General features: G+C 37.7%; 1 protein-coding gene and 1 long non-coding RNA gene across 8 annotated transcripts in view; one reads left to right on the forward strand and one right to left on the reverse strand.

The window, feature by feature from the left end:
• The window catches only part of LOC140191761 (V-type proton ATPase 116 kDa subunit a 1), a 59,357-nt gene extending 41,090 nt beyond the window's left edge, over positions 1-18,267 (reverse strand). The window contains exons 1-5 of one of the 5 annotated variants that reach the window (XM_072249479.1): positions 18,199-18,267; positions 14,431-14,593; positions 13,602-13,680; positions 13,148-13,245; positions 8,521-8,649 (exon numbers count right to left, since the gene is read on the reverse strand). In XM_072249479.1, the coding sequence (XP_072105580.1) occupies positions 8,521-8,649; positions 13,148-13,245; positions 13,602-13,680; positions 14,431-14,547 (423 nt within the window). In that variant the 5' untranslated portion in view covers positions 14,548-14,593; positions 18,199-18,267. Of the gene's footprint in view, positions 1-8,520; positions 8,650-13,147; positions 13,246-13,601; positions 13,681-14,430; positions 14,594-17,577; positions 17,840-18,198 lie in introns of those variants that run through there. The other 4 variants (XM_072249478.1, XM_072249477.1, XM_072249480.1 and 1 more) reach the window with 4 other exon arrangements.
• LOC140191762 (uncharacterized) lies at positions 17,803-22,879 on the forward strand. 3 transcript variants are annotated; one of them, XR_011883914.1, is made up of 3 exons: positions 17,803-17,886; positions 21,418-21,557; positions 22,111-22,879. It is a non-coding gene; the product is annotated as an uncharacterized lncRNA (long non-coding RNA). The 3 variants fall into 3 exon arrangements; XR_011883915.1 differs by having other exon boundaries at positions 17,829-17,897; XR_011883913.1 differs by lacking the exon at positions 17,803-17,886 and adding an exon at positions 19,519-19,614.
• The last annotated feature ends 756 nt before the right edge of the window (positions 22,880-23,635 follow it).

Here is a 23,635-nt window from a genome sequence, read left to right on the forward strand (position 1 = left end):
TCAGATTTTAAAAAACATGTATCCTGCATAGGAGAATGCCTACAATGTCGTTGTGGAAGACATTTTACAAAAAAATGTCCATTTATCTGTGCCTTTATTTCATATAGTTGAAGCCATCTATTGAAGGAATCCCCTACAATCCCATTTCTACAAAAGTGTAGAGATCAGTCAAAATATCAAATATAGCAATCTAAAGAAAAAGACCATCAATTTAAGTTATGATAACACTTCTTTCTAATATTTTGGCGTCAGTACAAGTACATTTTAGAGTTCTGATTCTCTCTTTCCTATTACATTTAAAACATAGGGCAAACCTATTGATGGTAAAACTGATATAAATATGGGTTGAAACATGTAGCTGCAATTGACCTGGCCAAACTTCATAAGAAAAATCATCTGAAATTGTTTGCATGAAGTCCAGATACATATGTTTGTTAATAATTAAAGTACTGGAAAAACAATGAATTAGAGATTCAAGTTCTCCCTCTAGCACTTCTGGATCACATGTACACTGCTACTGCTTAGTACAGCATCACAAAATGTATTAGGAAACATCTTCAACTCTGTTCTCACAACATGCTTTAACTCTCAGCTGCTTTACTGTACATGTTCTAATTTTCCCTAAGGTCAACTTTATTAATTTACGCTTTAACTGTAATTATGAGGCTTTGCAGCGTACTCAGACATAACGAATACTAAATGTAGACTTTTAAAAGATTACCAGTAAAGTCATGTGCATATCATTTATCCATAACTGAAAAAAAATCAGAAAGCAATGATATAAAGTAGAATGCACAATAATTACGATATTTGTTAAAATTATATCCACTTTTTAAATGGATATCCAGGGACCAAGGAAGATGGGAACAGTAAAGGAAAATGGCAAAATTAGAAGAAAAGCCATGACCTTGATAAAAGGAGAAGGCTCGGGTAGGGGTAGGGGCATATGGTCTATACTCAGTCTGTTTATTTTTAAATATATAAAAGCTATGTTGTTATCAAGAAGTCTTTCTTGGATCAGAGAAAGATGAGCATCTTGTATGCAGAGTAAATTCTTTTTACTTTGCTAGTGTGACCTACACAATCAAATCACAACTGAATCATCAGAACTGAACCCCAAAAGAGTTTAAAAATAAAATTAAAGCTGTCAACAGGAAATTTCTTATGAACCAAGGTAAATTATGAATCACTGCATTTGGTCATTAAACATTGATGATCTAAATGTTCTCAAATCTTGGTTGTTGTGTTTTTTTTTTTGAAAAAAGGAACTACATCTTGAAAAAAGCATGAAGCAGATCTTGCATCCCTCCCAAAATCTTTTGACCTGAAGCTTCAGTTTAAAGCTTAGATTCTACTTTTGAATAATTCCATTTTGTCAATAACAAGCTTTCTATTCCTAAATTTCCACCACTGCAAAAACACAATTAAAATAATTTTGGATAATTATATTTGAGAAAAAAAATTAGAAGTTGGCAACCACTCCATTTTTGTTACCATTAAATGCAATAGATTTGTGGCTATCTTTTTGAAAATAAATACTGGAAATAGTATTAAACTGCAAGCTAAAATAGATCTTTGTTCAAAAACTGGCAAAAAGCCTAATTTGAAAGTGTCCAGGTACTTTGATGATCACCCCAATTGATTTTAAAGAATAAAGATTAGTTTTACTTGTCACATATACATTGAAACATATAGTGAAATGTGTCACCTACATCAACGACCAACACAGTCTAAGGATGTGCTGGGTGCAGCCTGCAAGTGTCGCCATGCTTCTGATACCAACATAGCATGCCCACAACTTACAAACCCTAACCTGTACATCTTTGGAATATGAAGGAACCTGAAGCACCCAAAAGAAACCCACACAGTTATGGGGAGAACGTACAAACTCCTTACAGTGGCAGAATTGAACCTGGGTCATTGGCACTGCAATAGTGCTACACTAACCGCTAAGCTACAATGCTGCCCCTTTTCTGACCGGTTAAGCAAAGGAAGTCACTAAGATGGGTTACTTATGCCTCTGCACAATCAGAACAGTAATTTAAGGTTTCCAATTCTGTTTGTGATGCCCATAAGATTAAAAAAAAGGAAAAATAAAACTTTTTTTTTTAAATCAGTACACATATCTTCCTGATTTGCAACTATTAGCATCAAACTCATTAGTTAATTGCACTTGTATCTTAGCATAGTTGATTTCAAGAAGGCTTTCAACTAATTCAAAAGTGTTGAACTACTGGTCATCATGTCTAAAATACAAGAAGAGCAAGACTAATGGAAAGGGAACAGCGTTTATAATACTGATGATAGCTAGATTTCGGCAATGAATGGGACAACTATAATCGCCTATACAGTTTGAATCTGTCATCATGCCATGAGCAGCAATGATGACTTAACAAATATAATGGGAAATTAATTTTAGCCTTTAAGCTGTTGACAAAAATGTTGAGGTCCACCCTGAGCCAGAGGAAGAATATGACAAGGTGTTCTTGGCATGCAAAGAAATGATTTGGAAATCAGTGAGGTTAGTCTGATTTTTTCCATATTTCTGGTGTATTTCATTGTTTTACTTGGCGTTTTAAAATTGAGACTATTTAAAAATTTGTGAAAAAGGTACTTGAAGATCCAATACATGTAACTAGTAAAATGTTATGTTTATCAAAGCACAGGTTAACACTGAATCCTGTTAACTAAATACAACCAAATATTAAGCTATTTCTTTATAGAGGTCCCAACCGTCAATCCCAATTTTTACATCCAAATTTGAAGTTGAGTATCAGCCTCAACTCTAGCCTCAGAGAAACTATCTGTCACCATCCATATGACCACCACCTCCTAAGGCATTGATTTTCAATATGAATCTTGCATTTCTGAGCAATAGAACTCTCATTCCAACAATCATAGCTGGATGAAAATACAGGAGATAAAGATGAGTTTGCCAGTCTCTCTACCAACTAGTCACAAGAGCCTTCGGGAAAACCTGACAAGCTTTCAAAAAAATGTTGATGAGAAACTGGAGCTAGGAATTCAATGGATTTTTTGAAAGTTTAATATTGAATGACACACGACTTGTTAACGGATGTGCAATAAATTTACAAAAGGTGTGGAATGCAACTCCTACATTCATGACAACAAAATCTTCAAAACAAACTTACAGGCAAGAAAAGGGTTGCCTTGTACTGTAAAATAGGTGTTTTTTTTAAGATCAAACTAAATTATATAGTAGAGCAGGTGCCCCTCATACGCATTCTATGAAAACTGAAGTAACTAAGGATTAATTCTAAATTGAGACAACCATAACATAAGCCTGTTAGTCTAGAAGTTGGCATCATAAAGTCAATTAAAACTACTCCAGATATTTAGAGAATACCAAATCCACCAGCATGTGTCAATTAGCAAGGTTTACAAACTAATGCAGGTTAATGCCCAAGGTGAAGTGGCAGTTCTTCAATCCATCCCCAAAATACAATAGATCTGAAATTCCTGAATTGGTCTTCTCCAAAATACCAGCAAAGAGCTGAGACAGCTAATATTATTCTTTCGCTATGTAATTCAGGACAACTAAAGAAGTGCCCCAGTTGATCTTGGATCTTTTGACACTTAACGTATATACAAGCTATTGTGCCTAGGATCTGACCAGTGCCCATGTATCTGAAATGCAAACAGTGCAGTGTTAGCACTGTGCACTAGATTTTGAATGACTAATTTCAATACCTCTGTTGCACAGATAAATTAATCCTTTTTGAAGATCCAGGTGTTTAGAGAAAAAGACAGATTAGTTCACCTAGACAATTTACTTTGAAAAGCACTTGAGAAAATAGAAAGCAAATGCAGTAACAATGTCATGTTACATTAGAACCTTAGCTGAAATATTCTAAAGATAACATTATGCTACTCATATTGCAGATTATAAGCCTTGCTTAAGTTTTTCATTAGTATAGATTTGCTAAATCCACTATCATGTGTTTTTGTAATACTCAGCAAAACTGAAACTGTGTTTACCATACATCTTTTTTCAGGGGGGGTGGGGGAGGCAAGAATCCATCTTATGGCAAGAGCCCAACAAATGCTAGAGGCACTTGTTTAAACTGCAGTTTTATAACTAAGAAGCAAAGACTATACAACTAACTATATGTCAATATGATTATTATTAAATCCCTGCTGCATTTTTACAAAATGATTGTATTTAAAGTCATTAGGTCAGAGGAACAATTTTGTCCTTTAACAGGAAGAAATGTAAAAAAATGGCTGAAAAGAGCTATTTGATGCAAAGTTGGAAAACAGATTTAGGCAGGTATAATCTTTAGAGAATACTCATTTACTTTAGACCATTTGGTAAAGATATTCAAAACTATTCAAGGACTTTGCAATGGACATGCATAAGGGATTTAGTCTCAAACAGCCAATTTGAAAGGCACAGTAAATCATTCCATGAAGTTTTTAAAATATCTTTGCAGAGTACATCACAACCCCTATTTCTGAGATTGATCTCCACCATTAAGCCCCACGTTCCAATATAGTTATACCAAAAAAAAAGCATTGTAATTAGCCAATTATCGATTTATCTTTAAATGCAAATTATTAACTAGCTTACAAAGTGCAGGAATGGAGATGCCTGTTAACAAAAAACTTATTGATGCATGGTTCTTTATTGGAGACCAACCATGAAACAGTCCGGAATTTTTCCAAAATGGTCAAGAAAAAAAAACACAAATTAAGTTTGCGACAGTTCACTCAAAACAATAAGCAGAATAGGAAAGCAAAAGAAAAAAAATTCACAGGAAACTCGGAGATGGGAGGGAGGGATGGGAATCTGCATGCCATTAACTGTTACTTTTCCAGTCTTCCTTAGATTCCTGCACTGAATGCTGCTTACGCTGAATGATTCAAAACTTAGCTCTTCCGTTGTTACTGTTCTACCTATTTTTAAGAAACAGAAGACTGGGAAAAGGACAAACATGATTAACATATTCTTGATCCTTCACTGGCCAGCTAAACTGGCTTTACAGTTGTTACAAGGAGTACATACAATACAATTTTTTGTTGAAGGATCATCCCAAAAGTCAATTGAAAACATGTACTGCTCAATTAAATCAATAAATTATGGTATTCACTGATCATAATGATAAAATTCTTCACAGGCATTTTTCCTCAGATGTCTTTTGGAAGTTCAATATTGCTACCCAGTTTTAGAGAGGAATACTCTACTTGATTGCTCTACAAAGATAGAACATTTTCAAAATGAAAAAAAAATCAGAATTTCTACTTCAAACACTGTTTCAAAGTACAGTAGGATTCTGCAGTTGAAATATTCGGAGGATGTATATTAGAAACAAAAATGCCAAGATCAAATCTTATGAGCTAACATTAGGAAATAAAATGCATTTTGATGCTATCACATCCAAAAATTGTAATGAGCAGGTTGATATGTGAACATGATATGCAAACAACATAAAGGTTGTACTAACTACAGTTTACTCCACAGGAAGGCAAAATAGAACCATGATTTCATTATACATACATCATTGAGGCTATACTAAAAAGCAAATTTATAGATAAGATGTTAGCTGAGAGTTGAAAAAATTCTGCTTTGGAAACTAGTCTTCAGGTGACTTGGAAAATTGCCAAAAAAATTTTTCCTGAGGAAGGATCCCGGCCTGAAACGTCAACTACTCTTTTCCCTAGATGCTGCCTGACCTGTTGAGTTCCTCCAGCACTTTGCACGTGTTGCTTGGATTTCCAGCATCTGCAGATTTTCTCGTTTGTGATCTTTATATTTCTACCTGGGCAACAATTATTATACTAGCTGTTCCCACCCCAACCCAAATAGCCTTGGATTTCACAATCAAGCCTGGCCCATATTCATCTGTCCTGGCTTCTTCCTTCAGCCTTACCCCATAGTAGATGGAATGCTGCATAACAAGTAAACTATTTTGCACTCACTCACAAATGGTTTTCAGAATCTATCAAAATTTATAGCCAGAAACAACTGCAGTTAAAAACACTCTGAACAGCTGAAAAATGGAAATTTTCCAAAACAACCGCCAGATCTATCACATTTATACACAGAGGAAAAATACCTGCTTCCTTAAAGGCAATTTCACAGTTTGAAAATCTGTAATTTGTAATTTCCAATTTCCAATCTATTTTCAGGATTTTCAGTTAAAAACAAAACACTGAACCACGATATATATAATAATTTTCAAATTAGCAGCTGCATATTACTGTGCAGATCTATGTCAGTATTTATCTTAATCACAGGTGAACTCCCTGTGACATTAGGGTGTTAAACTCTTCAAATGTGCATGTCAGTCTTATGCACTACATCTCAAAACTACAAAAAGCAGTGAGCAACATACAAAGCTGAATGGGAGACCAAGTGTAGGTTGGTTTTTAACTAATTCATAACATGTAAAATGTCATTTAGCTTCCTTATTTTTAAAATTTCACAACAGAATACTTAAGATGCCTGTTGCTTGATAATGACCTGCTTCTACAATGTTAATTTAGCTGTGTTTTTTTTTTTTTTTTTTTTTTTTTTTTTTGAGTTATTTGATCAATATTATTAGCTGGAATCCGCGATCAATGAAAATCCAGGGGTAGACTGTATTTTATACTGTAGAGGATCCAGAAGGTTAATGCACCAATGCACTGAGAAACATCCTGGCAAAACAGTATGCCAGTTCACTTACTTTAATTGCAAACAGATCAAATGATGGTCATTACTTCTAGCCAAAGAAAATGGTGGGAATACGCAGCAGGTCAGACAGAATTTTGTGGAGAGAGAAGCATTTAATATTTCAAATCAATGACTGGAGATGTGCAAAAACAAGTTCTGATGAAGGGTCATTCATCAGAAATATTCTCTTTATAGATGCTACCTGACCTGCTGAAAATTGCCAACATTTTCTCTTATTTCAGATTGCAGCATCAGTAATTTTTTTTATTTTCATTCACACTTTTTCGTAGTTCATGTTCTTCAAACATTCCTCAGCCAAAAATAACCTCCTTTTGTGACATCCAATGATAATTTTGGTTATAACTGTTCATAAGTTCTTGGACAAAGGGTTGGCAATAATGTTCAAGTGGGAATATCTAGCCACTCAATATGACAAGATACAATTCAGAGAAATAATGGCCAGGATTTTGCTGGTAAAAGCCAGTAGCCCTACATCAAACATTCAGTATTTCTCAGGTTGAGTTCTCACAAATATCAGGATTCTTGTACTGATACTGAAGTCCATAACTTACTGGCTAAGCTCTGTCAGCAAATTTTCAACTGTTAACTGCTACTGGACACCCAATGGGCTCCAAAAGCAGAAGTGTATTGCAGCACACAGCTAGTGCAGGACCTTGAGACCATTCACTTTAAGAGACAGTTTATAGAGCTACAAGGATAAAAAGAATGCAAATTACTTTACAATCATTATGTTAAGAGATTATAATTAGCTGCATGCAAAAAACATATTGACTGGTTGAATTTTAATATGCCTTCAATGTTCTGACAGCAAGTTGGGGACAGGGCCAATTCAACATTCCCAGAAAGCTCTCATGGGCTCTGACCTCTCACGATTTTACCCCACTGCTTCACTCAAGGCTTTAGTGTTCATCTTCAGGATCATCTGGGCTTGTGAGATCAGCCTTCACATTCAGAGATAACAAGTTCAAAAGGAATGGAGGGAGGGGGATTGGGGGAGGGGGGTAAGAACTAGTCCCACTCTGGAACATGTTGATCTACAGGCAGACACAAGAGACTGCAGATACCAGGATCTGCAGCAATAACCAATCTGCTGGAGGAACTCAGCAGGTCAAGTAGCATCTGTAGGAGGAAAGGAATTATTGATGTTCCAGCATGAAACCCTCCATCGGGACTGATGTAGGATTTCAACCCAAAATGTTGACAAGTCTTTTGTTCCCATAAATAGCCAGCAATCTGCTGAGTTGCTTGCTCTACAGGCAGTATGAAGAAAGGCATCAACCATCATCCTGCTTTTGGTGATGTACAGAGAATGAAGATAGACGCTTTTGTTTTAAAGAAGTGCAGCAATAGGTACAGTATACATTTGATCCAAATTTTCTAACAAGTTAAGCAATATTCAGTACACTTGCCCATTCAGCACAAGTAACACCCAAGTTTAGACTTGGACATTGAACAGTTGAAGAGCTTAAAACAGCATTAATTCTTACCCCATCAATTTCTCTTAAGTACAGTATAATTACCAATTCAAAATAGTATTAAAAGAGATTTTTGATTAAAGGTAATTAGGCTGAGAAGCAAATAAGCTAAATATAAAATCATGCACTTTTGTGCTGAAGGCAAATCAGCATACAAATGAATTTTAGGAATTCTTTGATGTACTTGGTATGGAATATTACGTCTTTTTGCAATGGGCATTCTTAAAGTGACCCTGCAAACTAGAAACATGGACTGAAGGCCAACCGTGATGTAAGCATGCATTGCAAGCTTAAACTAATCCTCAAGGAGGAATGGGATATAAATGGATAGATGTGCAATAATCCGACCTCGTCAAAGAACTGCTGGGTTCTACGAAGGATGTATTTCAGTTCAGTCAGCTCTAGAAAATTACGTTTTAATGCTTCCTGGTTAGTATTAATTTCCTTCAGTTCATTTTCCAGTTTTTCAAAGGTTGCCTGAAAAACATTACAAAAAATGTCAGTGTTAATTCAAATTAAACCATTTTACAGTGGAGATAAGGTTGCCCAGTAGCAATGCACCATTTAAATTTGAACTATATTCCAGTAATACACTGTGTGTGTGTGCGCCCTTAACTCCTGGTGGGGTCGTCGGGGCGCCGTCATGACAAGCTTTTCGCACCGATCTTTTTGGTATGCTCCTCGTACGGCATGTCTTGGGCATTTGAAACCTGGTGGAGCCCATCCCTCGCCAGGTTTTTTTTAAAATGAGGTAGAGTTGTTAGCTCAACACTCATCCCAGGCAAGGATGGAAAGCATGCAAAGGAGCCGGCCAGATTCAAACTCGGGACCTCTCACCCCGAAGTCCAGCGCTGATGCCACTATGCCACCAGCTGAGTAATACACTAGAGGGGGAAGAAAATAACAAAATCTGCAAGTTCCATTACTACTGTTAACATCACCTGAACACCAGAATGCACCCAATTTGATAGTTGACAACCAGGCTTTTATTTTTAAGAGCCACTGCACCAGATCTATAGTGGGATTTATCATCTAGTTGCATACAAAAGGGTGCATGAGAAGAAGTGTCCGAGCCTTGAAAAATTTTGGAAAGATGTATTTCAAACTTTTTCCTGCACTTTTCATTGTCAGCTTTAAGCCCAATCCTTTGACTGTCATGTTTGGTATTATTGAGGATAGTGCTACAAAACTGAAGCCATCTAATTTGCGGGTATTGGCCTTTATGTCTCTTACAGCCAGGAGGGCGATCCTGCTCAAGTGGAAGGAGGCCGCCCCATCCACTCATGTTCAATGGCTATCTGACGTTGTGTTGTGCCTTGATCTAGAGAAGATTCATTGTTCGATTTCTGATTCTAAACATGATTTTCTAATGTTATGAGGACCCTTTCTGAATTATTTTCATAATCTTTGAACTGTTATTAAAGTATGGATCTGAGCCATTATTATATCATATGGTAAGGTATTTTTCTTTTTTTGTAAACCAACCAGCTCATTTTGGTGGGGGGGGGGGGGTAGATTTTTTCTTAATAAAATACAATAATTTTACTTTATTTCATTTCACAATTCAATCTTTTTTTCTACATGATTGATTTGGAATATGGGATACTGTGCTCATATTACTGTGATTTAAATGTAATGTAATTTGTATTATTTATTTGTATCTTATGAATTTTGTATTTGTATTCATGCAATTTATATAATATCAATAAAAATATTGAAAAAAAAAGAAATAATAGGTTTTATTTCACTACATCCTGCACAGAATGTAAGATATAAGCAATTATTTGATGAGTTCAATTGATGTTGAATTGTAAAATACCCAGTAAGGTTTGCAGTTCACATGATACATCTACAGATAAGCATCTAATCATATGACATTACAGAAAATAAGGAATGTCAACTATGACTGCCCTGCCATTGCCTCCTAGAATCCAATACAACAAATGTACCTATTTAGGGAAAAAATAATCAGAGTTAAACAAGAGGACATGAGTTGAGAGTTAAAGGGCAAAAGTTTAGGGGTAGGTAACATGAGGGGGAACTTCTTTACTCAGTGCGTGGTAGCTGTGTGGAACGAGCTTCCAGCAGAAGTGGTTGAGGCAGGTTCGATGTTGGTATTTAAAGTTAAATTGGATAGATATTTGGACAGGAAAGGAATGGAGGGTTATGGGCTGAGTGCAGGTCAGTGGGACTAGGTGAGAGTAAGAGTTTGGCACGGACTAGAAGGGCCGAGATGGCCTGTTTCCGTGCTGTAGTTGTTATATGGTTATGATCTGACCATTGTCTGAGTTTGCTGTTAATTTGCTCACATCAGTGGGTTCCTAATCTTACTACATTTATGACACATGCATCTACTCTTTGCATCCCCCATTTAACAACCTCCGGTCAAATGCTAATGCTATCTACTTCAACCATTCCATGCGGCAGTAGATTTCACATTTTCACTATCTTCTATAAAAAGAAATTCCTCTAAACCAGGGGTTCCCAACCTCAGTTAATGGGAGGGGTCCATGGCATAAAAAAAGGTTGGGAACCCCTGCTCTAATTTATTTAGTTTCTTTTTCGCCATCCATCCCCTAAGACTGCTGAAAGTAAGTTCTCATCGCACTTGTGCATATCACAATAAATTTGACTTTAATTATGCTTATTTGCTCTAAGGTAATTAACCAAGCAAGCTCCTCCATTATTTAAGGTTGTTCATCGATGATATTTTATCCCTTCAACAAAAAGATAACTGGTAATGTCCCAGATAGTTCAAATATTCCTTATTTAAGCAAGACCTTTTAATATCCCACTGAACCGTTTCACCCATTCTCCAGACTTCAATATCTTTTCAGAACTGTATAGCAGAAAACTGGGTGGTTTAAGCAAAGTGTGGGCACAAATTAAAACCAATATATATTGGAGATAATCTGTCCAATAATACTAATGTCTCCCTTGACACTTTGATATGGTGTCGCGGTGTTAAGCATAATTTCTGAGAGTTTATTAGTGAAATGTTAAACTACCATTAAATTTGCTGCTACTGCATAGTTTAACATTTCACTAAAGCTTTTAGAAATGATGTTTAACACCTCGGCACCATATCCAAGTGCCAACTGGGACAGTAGTGTTACTGTATTATGCCTCACAACTGTCCCAAAACTTATCCCTGAAATTTAATAACCATTTTCCTTTTAATTCTAAAAAGACTTACATTTTGGTTTCTATTTCACAGCCATTTCATCTGACCCTAGCTCCACACACTGTGACCCTGACAAGATATTCCATGAAAGCAATACAACTGAAAGCCCTCTGAAGTACAGCACCACAAAGCCTTCAACTTTATTTTACACACTTTGGAGTAGATACTGAAATAAGTTGGTTAATTATGACCTTCCACATACATAACAAAGCAAATATAGAGAAAGATTGAAACTTCCCACCATCAATAATGTTAGCCTAGCACAAAATGCACTTAAAACTTTGTTAAAAATGTCATAAGTCAGTCAAAATTTATAGCCATGCTTGGTTGAAGGTGGTCGAGATAGAAAAAAATGTTCCTAAATGCAAAACTTCACTCTCCCTCCTCTCTTCCCTCCCCCCCACCATATTGTTTGCCCAATTGTAATTAACACCTTATCAAAACTGATAATGGAACCAGACTCAAGATCAAGGTCCAAAGAGTTTTATACTCTAAAGCTAAGAAGGTTATTGTAAATGCTATTGTCAGCACAGATCAATCAATAATGTAAAACTAAGTGAAAATTCATTCCAGGACTCAGTTTATATTTGTTGTAGCCTCATGGAAATTATGAAACCCCTAAACATTTCACTGACTTTGCAAATAATGTTTTAAAAGAGAGATTTTCTAATAAATTATCAACACAGTTCTTTCAAATTGTTATTCAAATGTATTTGAGCACATTCTAGTGCATGCAGGGAGAAAACCATCAAGTAGATACTGGAAGTAAATTATTCAACTCAAGAACACTACTAAATAATTTATAACACCCAACTGAAAATAAAATTAGTAACGAGTTGAATTTAAACATATCTTTACAAAAGCTGATCTATCATGCATGCTTCAATCACATTGATAGCCAAATACAATAGATTTATATTACTTATTCATCATTTAACTTCATATTTCAATTCTATTTACAGCTCCCCAGTAAATGAATCAGCTCACACCTGCATATGCCAAGAGCTAGAGTAAGAAGTAACATCTGATCCATAAAACTGCCAATGACAATCTCCAAACAACCACCTAATACAATCACTCTTATCACCAAGTCTCCCACCATCAATATCCTGGAATCACCAATGACTAGTAGTGGGCCAATCATACAAATACTATGGCCACAAAAACTAGAGGTGCTTTTTATTCTTGTCAGTAACTCACTTTAGGAGATGCCATGGCCTTCCCACTACCTACAAGGCAGAAATCAAGGACATAATGGAATATTCTCGGCTTGCCTGGATCAAATGTTGTGCCAACGTCTCAAGAAGTTTGACATTATCCAGGACATAGCAGCCCACTTCACAGGCATCCTATCAACCAATTTACCACTAGTGGTGGTAGTGTGCATCATCTACAAAATGAACTTCAGTTACTCATCCAGGATTCATCTACAGCACCCTGGAAACCCACATTAGGAACCCCACCAACTGCAAGGTTCCCATCAAAGTAGTCAGTAAGTTATTACACAAAATTATTAGCTTTAAGAACATACATCACTACTCCAGTACCACAATTATTTTAACAAGAACCTCAACTCTCAAACTCAAATAGAAATGAGGGTGAATGGAGCAAATAAAGCAAGGCGTTTTGCTTCATAGTATAAAAGTCTCCCGTCATCATGATCTACTTATTGTGAAGACAAGCATAACCAATCTCTTCTTTCAAGTCTATCAGGAAACAAAATTTATTTTCTGTACTATTAAAGTCTAACTTCTGAACAGATTGTATACAAGACAATCTAGATCTGCTTACCTCTAAATCAATCATGTCACGAGGAAAAGGAACCTCTGGATTCTCTCCAGTGTCCAAAATTGTAAGGTTGGCTTTTCGAATTTCCTTTTCAACAAAACCTGAAACCAATTAAATGGATTTTTTTTTTAAAAAAACAACAACCAATTGCTTGATTTGCATCATCTTTTATTCAAATCAAAAGATAGATGATACACCACTAAACAAATACTTTAGTCACTCTTCATTCTCAAACTCATTTCTGGCTGCAAGAAAAGTTCCCTCAATAAAAACATTTTGGTGCCTTGGTATTTTAAATAGAAATGAATGTTAAGACTTGTGCATTGCTTTCAATACTTATTACAGAAGTGATTTCAAATATGAAAAATGGAACAACATAGCTACTTCCCCAATATTATACCTCAAGTATTGTAACTAAGTGACAAAGGTCCCTGTCAAATTCATTACAGATACTAACGGAGTTTGCGATCCATTTCTTCACAACGACGAACTTCATTTACAAATTTGCGTTGAAATACATTCACATCTGGATTTAACTGCACAAGGAAGAAGATGAACTAAATTAACTGAGCGAATTTCTGTAAGATGTTTACAAATTACAATTTTAAAGGTTGTTTGATTTACAAAGCCTAGATTTACATGTTAAAATTCTGTTAGTCAATACCAGGAAATATCTATGGAATACAATGGATGCAGAGTCTAAATAAACGGAACAAACTAAAAAAGAGCAGGATTTATTAATGTATTCATAATTCCCTGCACCAGAGATTACCGACGTAACCATCAGGGTGGATGCACCAAACTAAAGGCACAGAAAAGGTTTTTCTTTGTGCGAATGTGTCAAAGCACCCGAACTGATAGTTGTCAATTGCCGAAGGGGCACTAAATAAGTCCTTCCAGTGATAAAATATTTTATAGCACTGGATATCCAAATGAAAGAAATACTAGGAATTTTGAAATAAACCTCCATTTCAGTTTACTCAAAGCAAACGGGAATCCAGTTGATCTACTGTATATATAACAAAGGCAGTCCAACTTAATATTTATTTTCTCAGTGTTGTTAGACTGAAATAGCCAGTTCAAAAACTCTAGGCAACACAGGACAGCATACAAATATAAAACAAACAAGCATCCAAACCTATTAAATATAAAGCACACAAGATAAGAATCAAGAGTAAACAGTAATTTCCATTAGCAGGAAGGCTACATCAGCCTCTCAAAGACAATTAGGTGGTACTCACAGTCATGTTATATAATCACTTAGGGAAACGAAATCATCAACTTACATCTCGAAACTGGACCATTCCAAGCTCTCCGAGCTCACTGACACAACAGTAAGCAGCTTCTGACTGCAGGAAAAGCTGTGCCAGTGTCATCTCCTCGCTCCGGAAAAGCTCTCCCATGGTGGATCACTGCAGTGCTATCAAGTATTTTCAATGTGATAATTTGCTTTAGAAAGAAAGATGATATGTAAAAATTACTATTTACCTACAAACTTACAAAAACACTTAAGTGCTGTTAGATTTCAGTCAATGCTACTGCTGTATTCAGATGCTTTATAGACATGACTTGATTATACAATTCATATAGATTATATTCTCATAATTGAAACAAGTTCCTGTTCCTCACTATTGATTGCTACAACAGTTTTATACCTTATAAATCTTCCCATCTCAGTACTTCCTTAAAACTTAATGTTTTTCATACATTGCATAAAATTTATTTTACCCTTTTGTAAATTACTTAATTTAGTATCGTTTTATCTTGAAAAGATTTGTAACCACAAAGCGTCGGAGTAGAATGTACAATTTCTATTCTTAATTCAGTTTGATGGAATGCTTAATTGTTCATGGTGTTTAAATAAACAGAAAGCTCTGTTAAAATACTTGCAAAAGAATTGACATATCTGACCTCTGCATTATTGATGCAAATCATAGAAATATAAAATTGATCTACATAAAGTTTATTTCACAGCAAGTCATTAATAAGTCATACAATATGCATTGTACAAATGTCTTAATCTACTAAAAAAGTAATTACACATCAAAATAACATTTGAAACAGGTGGCCAATGGCTTTGTCAAAAAGATGGTTTTAAGGAGCATCCTAATCACAGAAATACAGTACAGAAACAGGCCCTTCAGCCTACTAAAGCCATGCTGACTACCAAACACTCACTTTTATATCAACCTTATACTAGTTTATTAATCTTCCACAGATTCAACCACTCACCTACACATTAAGGACAAATTACAGCAGCCAATTCATCTCCCAATCTCCACATCTTTGGGACGTGGAAGGAAATTGAAGTACCAGAAAAAAATAGAATGGCAGTGACATTTCAGGAGAAAACTGCAGGGTTTGGGGAATAAGCAACTGAAAGGTTAGTCAAATATAGTGACTAAAATTGAAGGATGCACATAAAGCCAAAGCTAGAAGCCTGGAAAATTAAGGGCTAAACAGTTAAGGCATTTAAAGTCCAAGAGCCAAAGTAGGCAAAACAACTCAAGACCAATAGATGAAGAGAATGTGTGTGCGTGTGTGTATGCATGCGTGTGCGTGTGTATGTATGGATGCCACATGTAACCGGTAACTTTCAACTATTGAATCTTCAAAAATTCTCGACTATTTGCACATATTGTCTTACATTTCACTGGGAAAAATAGCTGTTCAGATTCCGCTACAGCTCAGATAGAGCATCAGATTAGACAGTGTATTAAGTTCAAATGATCTACAAACCTAATGATTAGGTAGGCCAAGGGGAAGGTTATGTATATTTTATGTATTTGTTATGTTCAACCATATTTCAACCATTTAGTTTGATTCAAATGATTTATAAGTGTGCATGCTTTGATTTGCATCACTGCATTTGACAAAGGTGTTTTCATAAATGTCCCTGGAGATCTGAGACATTTAAAAAACCTGGTGGAACATCAAGCCAAAGTTGACATTTCAGCCCAAAACTTCAACTGTTCATTCCCTTCATAAATGCTGCCTGACCTGCAGTTTGCATGATTTGCTCAAGATTTCCAACATCAGCAGATTCTCTCTACCCCCAGCTTTGCTTTCTATTAAAGCTGATTAGGAAATTCCAAGGGTGGAATTTCTACATTATTTTCCCAAAACCGTAGCCACCATTGAGATCTCGCACACAATTCCAAGGATAGCTAATGAAAGCCAATGATATTGGACCTAACATCAGGCCAAGTAAAGGCAAGTGATCAGAGCCTGTATGTAGTGAGGATTTCAGCAGATAAGCGGAGGCACAGACATAAATGGACAATGATAGAAGTGGAAGAAGGTGTTCCAATCAACAAAGCAAATGTATAGTTAGGAACTAGTTCAAAGCCAAAACCAACATTTAAAATAATACAAAACTAATTTAAGTTATTGCATCAGTGCTTCTAGCTTAATCTATACCATCTAGATTAGTGACATTCCCAATGCTGAAAATACCAATATTGCCTTTGCAGATAAAAATGTATTCAATAAACAAAAGATAGAAAGTGATAGAACTTCCAGTCACCAATTCACCAATCTCACTCTGAATTCTTTGACCTTTCCCTGCTCCAGCAAAACTCCAGGAACAGCATCGCATCCTCTATGAGTATTCTACAGCCATCACTAAATTGAACAATTTTAGACAACTAGACTTCACAATTTTCATATAAAAACAATGTTGTCATCTTGAAATGCTAACTCAGTTTTCCTGCTCATAAATACTGCCCAACTTGATACGATTTTTTACTACTCCCCTTTATTTCTGTATCCCACAGACGCAGTATTAACTCTCTTTTCATACCTCCATTTACACCTCCGACAATTGGCTGCAATTAGCATTAATTCCAACACCCTCTCTCGGCAGATACCAACCCATTTGCGTCCCCACCCTTTCACTGACATTCCTTTTGGTTTTTTTTTCACCCTTCCTTCTGACAACCAAAAATGCTTCTAATTCTGATGAAAAGTCACGGACATACAACGTTAACTATTTTATTCTGAGCTCGATGATTATCTCTGATTTTATTTCATTTTCACTGCGTGTAGAATTTCATGCGTTCAGATGCAATAATTATGTAACTGGGTCTTTTTTTGTGTGAACTCCTCATTGGATCTTCAAATGCAAAACAGAACTGTCTAACCTAGACTACATAAGATTACATAACCAATTATACGCAGACAATATAACGCATTTTAACACCACCAACCAGCTCAACTGCGTATTTATAATTCATTGAACAATGCCTTTTCTTTTTACACATTCTCTCCTGTCTAATTTAACAGATGGATCACAGAAAAAAATAAAACGAGTAAAGGAGGGTGTCACGGTGGGGAGCAGAGGTGATTGAGAATAGGGGGTGGACAGGTGAAGCCTCCCACTCCACGACCCAGCCGGGCCCGAGCCTATCACCTCCCCAGAGCCCTTGGTTCACCTTAAACACGATCTTATCCCAAAACGTCTCTGGCTTCCACACACCCTCTGGGATCGCCCCGCCAACGTTAGTAGACATCAATTCGAAGCTAACTCTTAGCTGGACGAGTGGAGAAGATTTACCTTCCCCTCAGTTTCTGCTGCCGCAACATCACCTGATTCCCTTACTGAATTGTCCCAGCAGTGCCCTGTGCGCATGTACGATCACGTGATAACACCGAGGGAGGGGGCTTTCTCGCCCCTCCGGGTTTTCGGTTATATGCGTGCGCAGTCAAACAAATGTCTTCGGTCGCTGCGCGCCCCACTGACGGTAATGGTTGGGTGCGTGAGTCTTTGTGTCGACGGTTTTTCTCGAGGTCGTTAACGCAGGCGTATGAGTTACGATTCCCTAAATAAAAGTCAAATTCATAAAGAAAAACTACAATGTTAACCCAGCAAAGCTTCCAATAGTAATAATGTGTGATTGTGACTTTGTAGCTATAATTGCTCTTCTAAGAAATTGGCTTGGGACAAGGTGCCGATTAATTGCGGAACCTTCAATCAGATTCACTTTCACAAACAAGAAAAAATATGCAGATGCAGGAAATCCAAGCAACGCATATAAAGTCCTGGAGGAACTCACCAGGCCAGGACAGCATCTATGGATAAAGAGTAAACAGTCGACGTTTTGAGCCGAGGTGCTTTAACAGAACTGGAGGAAAAAAAGATGAGTCAGAGTAAGAAGGTGGGGGGAGGGGAGGGAGAAGCACAAGGTGAAAGGTGAAACCGGAAGGGGGGAGGGATGAAGCAAAGAGTTGGGAAGTTGATTGGTGAAAGCAATACAGGGCTGGAGAAGGGGGAGTCTAATAGGAGAGGACAGAAGGAGACTGACATGTCAGAATAGGAATGGGAAGTGGAATTAAAATTGGTGGCCATTAAGAGATCCCACTTTTTTCTGATGGATGGAGCGTGGGTGCTCAGTGAAGCGATCTCCCAATATACGTCAGGTCTCACCTATGTATAAGAGTCCACACCTGGAGCACTGGATTCTGTAGATGATCCCAATAGGCTCACAGGCAGACATCCCACCCTGCAAAAACTCATTTCAGGGAGGTAGCACGATCACCCCCGCCTCCCGCAATCCCATATTCCCCCCCCCCCCCGGGTTGACCTCCAAGGGTGTATGTATACAGGACATTTGATTATGAAAGAACACAATAATTTATTTGATCACATATTGAAACTATTTACACACACACACACAGATATATATTCCTTGTTGAGTATTTTGTTGGCAGTCTCAATGCTAATAGCTAAATGCTAATACAAATAGCTTTTCTATTTCTTTTTCAAACTTTCCTTGCACTGTGATGTGGCTTGCTTGACAGATTTGAGCATTTTGCCAGAAGTCTCAACCTCAGCAGTCTGTGTCAATGAATTTGTTAATTTTGCAAGACATCGGATTCACAAGTGTTTTGTGAGACAGCTGACTTCTGAATTCTGTCTTAATGTGACGCACCATGCTGAATGCCCTTTCTACATCACAATTAGAATTTGGCAGCACCAAAAGCAGCTTCATCAACTGGCAGAGCTCTTTGAATCTCAACTTATCATGGCGTCATGGAGTCGTTTTTTTATTCTATTACAACTTTAAGCAAGTCTACAAGGAGTTTGGCCTCAGCACATAGGACGTCAATAGAGTAGCTCCTTAGCAGATAGCCAGCTCGTTTAAATAATGTTAGCTATGCTAATGAATGAATGGCACCTGTTAAACTCACCTCAACATGTCTTTTACAGTCATTTAACCCACCATGGGCAATAGAAAAGTCACTGTTGCAAACAGTGCAGAGAGCAACACTGTCATTATTTTTGACCCCTATTAGGCAGGGGTACACTTTAGTGTAGTCTGGGGTGAAGTATGTTTTACATTTTCTTTTTTTGGAACACTCTGCCACAGCACTGCAGGACACTAAACTGAACTGATGGACAATGAAAGAGAGAGCGAGGTCGACTGTAAAGCCTGCCCACAGAGAAAACTGACAGGTCTACTTAGCACAAAGTAAGTCTCAGTCTCTCCCTCTCTCCCTCCCTCCCCCTCTCTCTCTCTCCTTCTCTCTCCCTCTCTCTCTCTCCCTCTCCCCTCCCCCCCCCACTCACTCACTCTCAAAAAAATTGATTTCCAGGATATTGTATATAATTTGTGGGCATCAGGGAGCCGCTATCAATATGCGGGAGACTCCCAGAACTTCCAGGAGAGGTGGGATGTCTGCACAGGTGAAATGTTGCCTCACCTGGAAGGACTGTTTAGGGCCCTGAGTGGTAGTGAGGGAGGAGGTGTAGGGGCAGGTGTAGCACTTGTTCCGCTTGCAAGGATAAGTGCCAGGAGGGAGGTCAGTGGGGAGGAACAAATGGAAAAGGGAGTTGCGTAGGGAGTGATCCCTGCAGAAAACAGAAAGTTGTGGGGGAAGGGAAATATGTGCTTGTTGGTGGGATCCTGTTGGAGGTGGCAGAAGTTGCGAAAAATTATTTGCTGAACGTGGAAGCTGTTGGAGTAGTCGGTGAGGATAAGAGGCACCCTATCCCTGGTAGGATGGCAGGAGGATGGAGTGAGGGCAGACGTGCGTGAAATGGAAGAGATGCGGTTGAGAGCAGTGTTGATGGTGGAGGAAGGGAAGCCCCTTTCTTTGAAGGAGGACATCTCCTTTGTTCTGGAATAAAAAGCTTCATCCTGAGAGCAGATGCAGTGGAGATGGAGGAATTGCGAGAAGGGGGATGGCATTTTTATAAGTAACAGGGTGGGAAGAGGTGTAGTCCAGGTAGCTGTGAGAGTAAGTGGGTTTATAATAGACAGCAGTAGATAAGCTGCCTCCAGGGATACAGACAGAGAGATTGAGAAAGGGGAGGGAGGTGTCGGAAATGGATCAGGTAAATTTGAGGGCAGGGTGGAAGTTGGAGAAAAATTGATGAAGTCGAGTGGCCATCCATTTTAATTCCACTTCCCATTCTCATTTTGATATGTCAGTCCATGGCCTCCTCTACTGTCAAGATGAAGCCACTCTCAGGTTAGAGGAGCAACACCTTATATACCGTATGGGTAGCCTCCAAACTAATGGCATGAACATCGATTTCTCGAACTTCTGGTAATGTCCCCCCCCCCCAAACCTTCACCATTCCCCATTCCCATTTCCCTCTCTCACTTTATCTCCTTACCAGCCCATCACCTCCCTCTGGTGCTCCTCCCCCTTTGTTTTCTTCCATCGTCTTCTGTTCTCTCCTATCAGATTCCCCCCTCTCCAGCCCTTCATCTCTTTCACCAATCAGCTTCCCAGCGCTTTACTTCACGCCTCCCCCTCCCGGTTTCACCTCTCAACCACCTTCTTAATCTGACTCCTCATCTTATTTTCTCCAGTCCTGATGAAGGGTCTCAGCCTGAAACATCGACTGTACTCTTCTCCATAGATGCTGCCTGGCCGGATGAGTTCCTCCAGCATTGTGTGTGTGTTGATCAGAATCACTTTATTGATTGTGGTTCAGTGCCAAGCATAAAATACAGGACAATACCAGAAGAGACAACACAATAGCAACCAACAATTTACAAGACAATAGTGAAAACAGTCATGAGCACAAACATCAATAATCAAACATAAATAAATGTAAACATATGAACAGACTACATAATAGCTACATTTACAGAACAAGGAGAGCAGGAAAGACCATTTAATGGATGTTGTGCATGGGATATTTAAGGTATTACACCTGAGTGAGTTTTGTTGAGAAGCTTCAGTGAATAGGTGACTGCTAGGGTGGATGGAGTCAGCAGTAATTTTTTTTCAGCTCTCTTCTTCGCTCTGGCGATGAACAGGTCTTTTAACGTCAGCTACTTACATCCAATGATCTTCACTGGTGAGTGGACCACTCACTGCAACCTGGGCTTGGAGAGGGAGGTGGAGGAGACAGGAAACCAAACGTTGATAGAGGTGGTCACAACACTCTCAATGATGGGTGAGTAAAAATTCATCAGGATACGTCCTAAACTGGCACAGGAAGAACAATATCTGCTGGGCTTTCCTAGTGATGAAAGTAACGTGCTTGTTCAGTGGTGGTAATGGTGGCCCCCAGGAATCTGAATAACTCGACTACAGACACAACTGACCGTTAATATCCAAAGGGGGGGCAGAGGTCAATCCTTATTCCCACTGTCTTGATAGTATTAAGCTCCAAGTTGTTACAAGCACACCATGTTGCAGGACAGTCTACCTTTGTTTGATAGCAGGTCACATCAGTATTAGACATGAGTCGTGTCATCCGCGGACCTTAGGATTTGAATGGATTTGTCTGCAGAAGTACAGACATTTGTATAAAGCGAGAACAGGAAAGGTGAAATAATACAGCCCTAGGGAGAGCTTGTGCTTATAGACATTATATTGTATATCCTACTCTCAGTGTCATTGAACTTGTGTGTATGTTTACATTGATAATGATGGGCACTGTTTCAAATGCAATAGCACGCTAACGTATTAAGTGGAGCTGACCAAAAGTTTTTTTTTATTAACAGCTCTACAGGATTCACAGCATCTGCAAAGGCTTCTAATGTGCAAGGAAACGTCTCCCCAATAAAAACCCGTTTCATAACAGTCGGATTGCTGTACAAAAACCATCTCAGTCCTTGGTCCCTGTTCAGACTAACCCTGAAACTATTTCTGGATACATAAAATATTCAGCACAATTTTGAAAACAAAAAATGTTTTAAACCTTTTGCTGTGAAAAACAGTGAAGTGGTTCAGCAGAAATTCCCCTGTGGCCTAGTCTTCAATTCTCTACTTGATTTGAACATGAACTTGTTTTTTTGTCCAATTACAGTAGCTGCATATCGAGTTCACGTGATCAGTTCTGCAAATCACCACTTCTTAAACTGCAGTAGTTGGAAAGAGATAAGGCTGAGTAGCTCTTGCATGAATATCTTATAAATTAGCAAAGAGTTACACCTTATCAATGAGGAAACAATTTAAATTCATTCATCATTAACTTACTAAAGGGAAGTTTAGTTTCTAGATTTTGTTGCTTTCCTGCACTAACATGAATTGATTTATCTTTGGCTATCTTAGCTTGCAAATTATGCGAGACTAAATTGGAACATTTGCAGAATAGGAACAAAAGCCTCATCAAGGAAACTTGCAGAAGAGGTGTTAGATCTTTATAAGTTTGTAAAACAGGAAGGATTAGGTCTAAAAGAACACATCTTTCTACATGTTGAAAAACATACTGTTGTGCATTGTTTGTGAAAACACTTTCTCACATAATAGAAAAAGGAAGAAATCAAAAGAAGTCAAAATATATTAAAAGCTTGGCGAAATCAAAATAGACTCAAAAGTCTTATTAAGGTGAATAAAGTTTGTTCTTATATTAAATCAATATATCATGTAAAAATGCTAATTATGTCTATACATGTATTAACATTTTTACAAGAATTGAATGGGGGTACAAGAGTTGTATGGTGCATCTAAACTTGTGTGTGAAAAAATTGATGCATGGAATGTAAAAGGTTGGCCACCCCTGCTTTAGGTATACACTCAGCGATTTAGGAGCAGCTTCTTCCCCTCTGCCATCTGATTTCTGAATGCACATTGAACCCATGAACACTACCTCACTACTATTTTCTAATTTCTTTTTTTTTGCACTATTTATTTTAATTTAACTATTTAATATACATAAATACAGTGCCTACATAAAGTATTCACCACCCCCGTGGAAGTTTTCATGATTTATTCTTTTACAACATTGAATCACAGTGGATTTAATTTGGCTTTTTTGACATTAATCAACAGAAAAAGACTCTTTCGTGTCAAAGTGAAAACAGATCTCTACCAAGTGTTCTAAATTAATCACAAATATAAAACACAAAATGACTGATTGCATAAGTATTCACCCCCTTGAATATGACGCACCAAATCATCACTGGTGCAGCCAATTGGTTTTAGAAGTCACATAATTAGTTAAATGGAGATCACCATGCGCAGTCAAGGTGGTTCAGTTAATTGTGGTAGAAATGCACCTGTATCTGGAAGGTCCAACTGCTGGTG

Source organism: Mobula birostris, chromosome X (genome assembly GCF_030028105.1).
Source record: "Mobula birostris isolate sMobBir1 chromosome X, sMobBir1.hap1, whole genome shotgun sequence".
NCBI lineage: Eukaryota > Metazoa > Chordata > Chondrichthyes > Myliobatiformes > Myliobatidae > Mobula > Mobula birostris.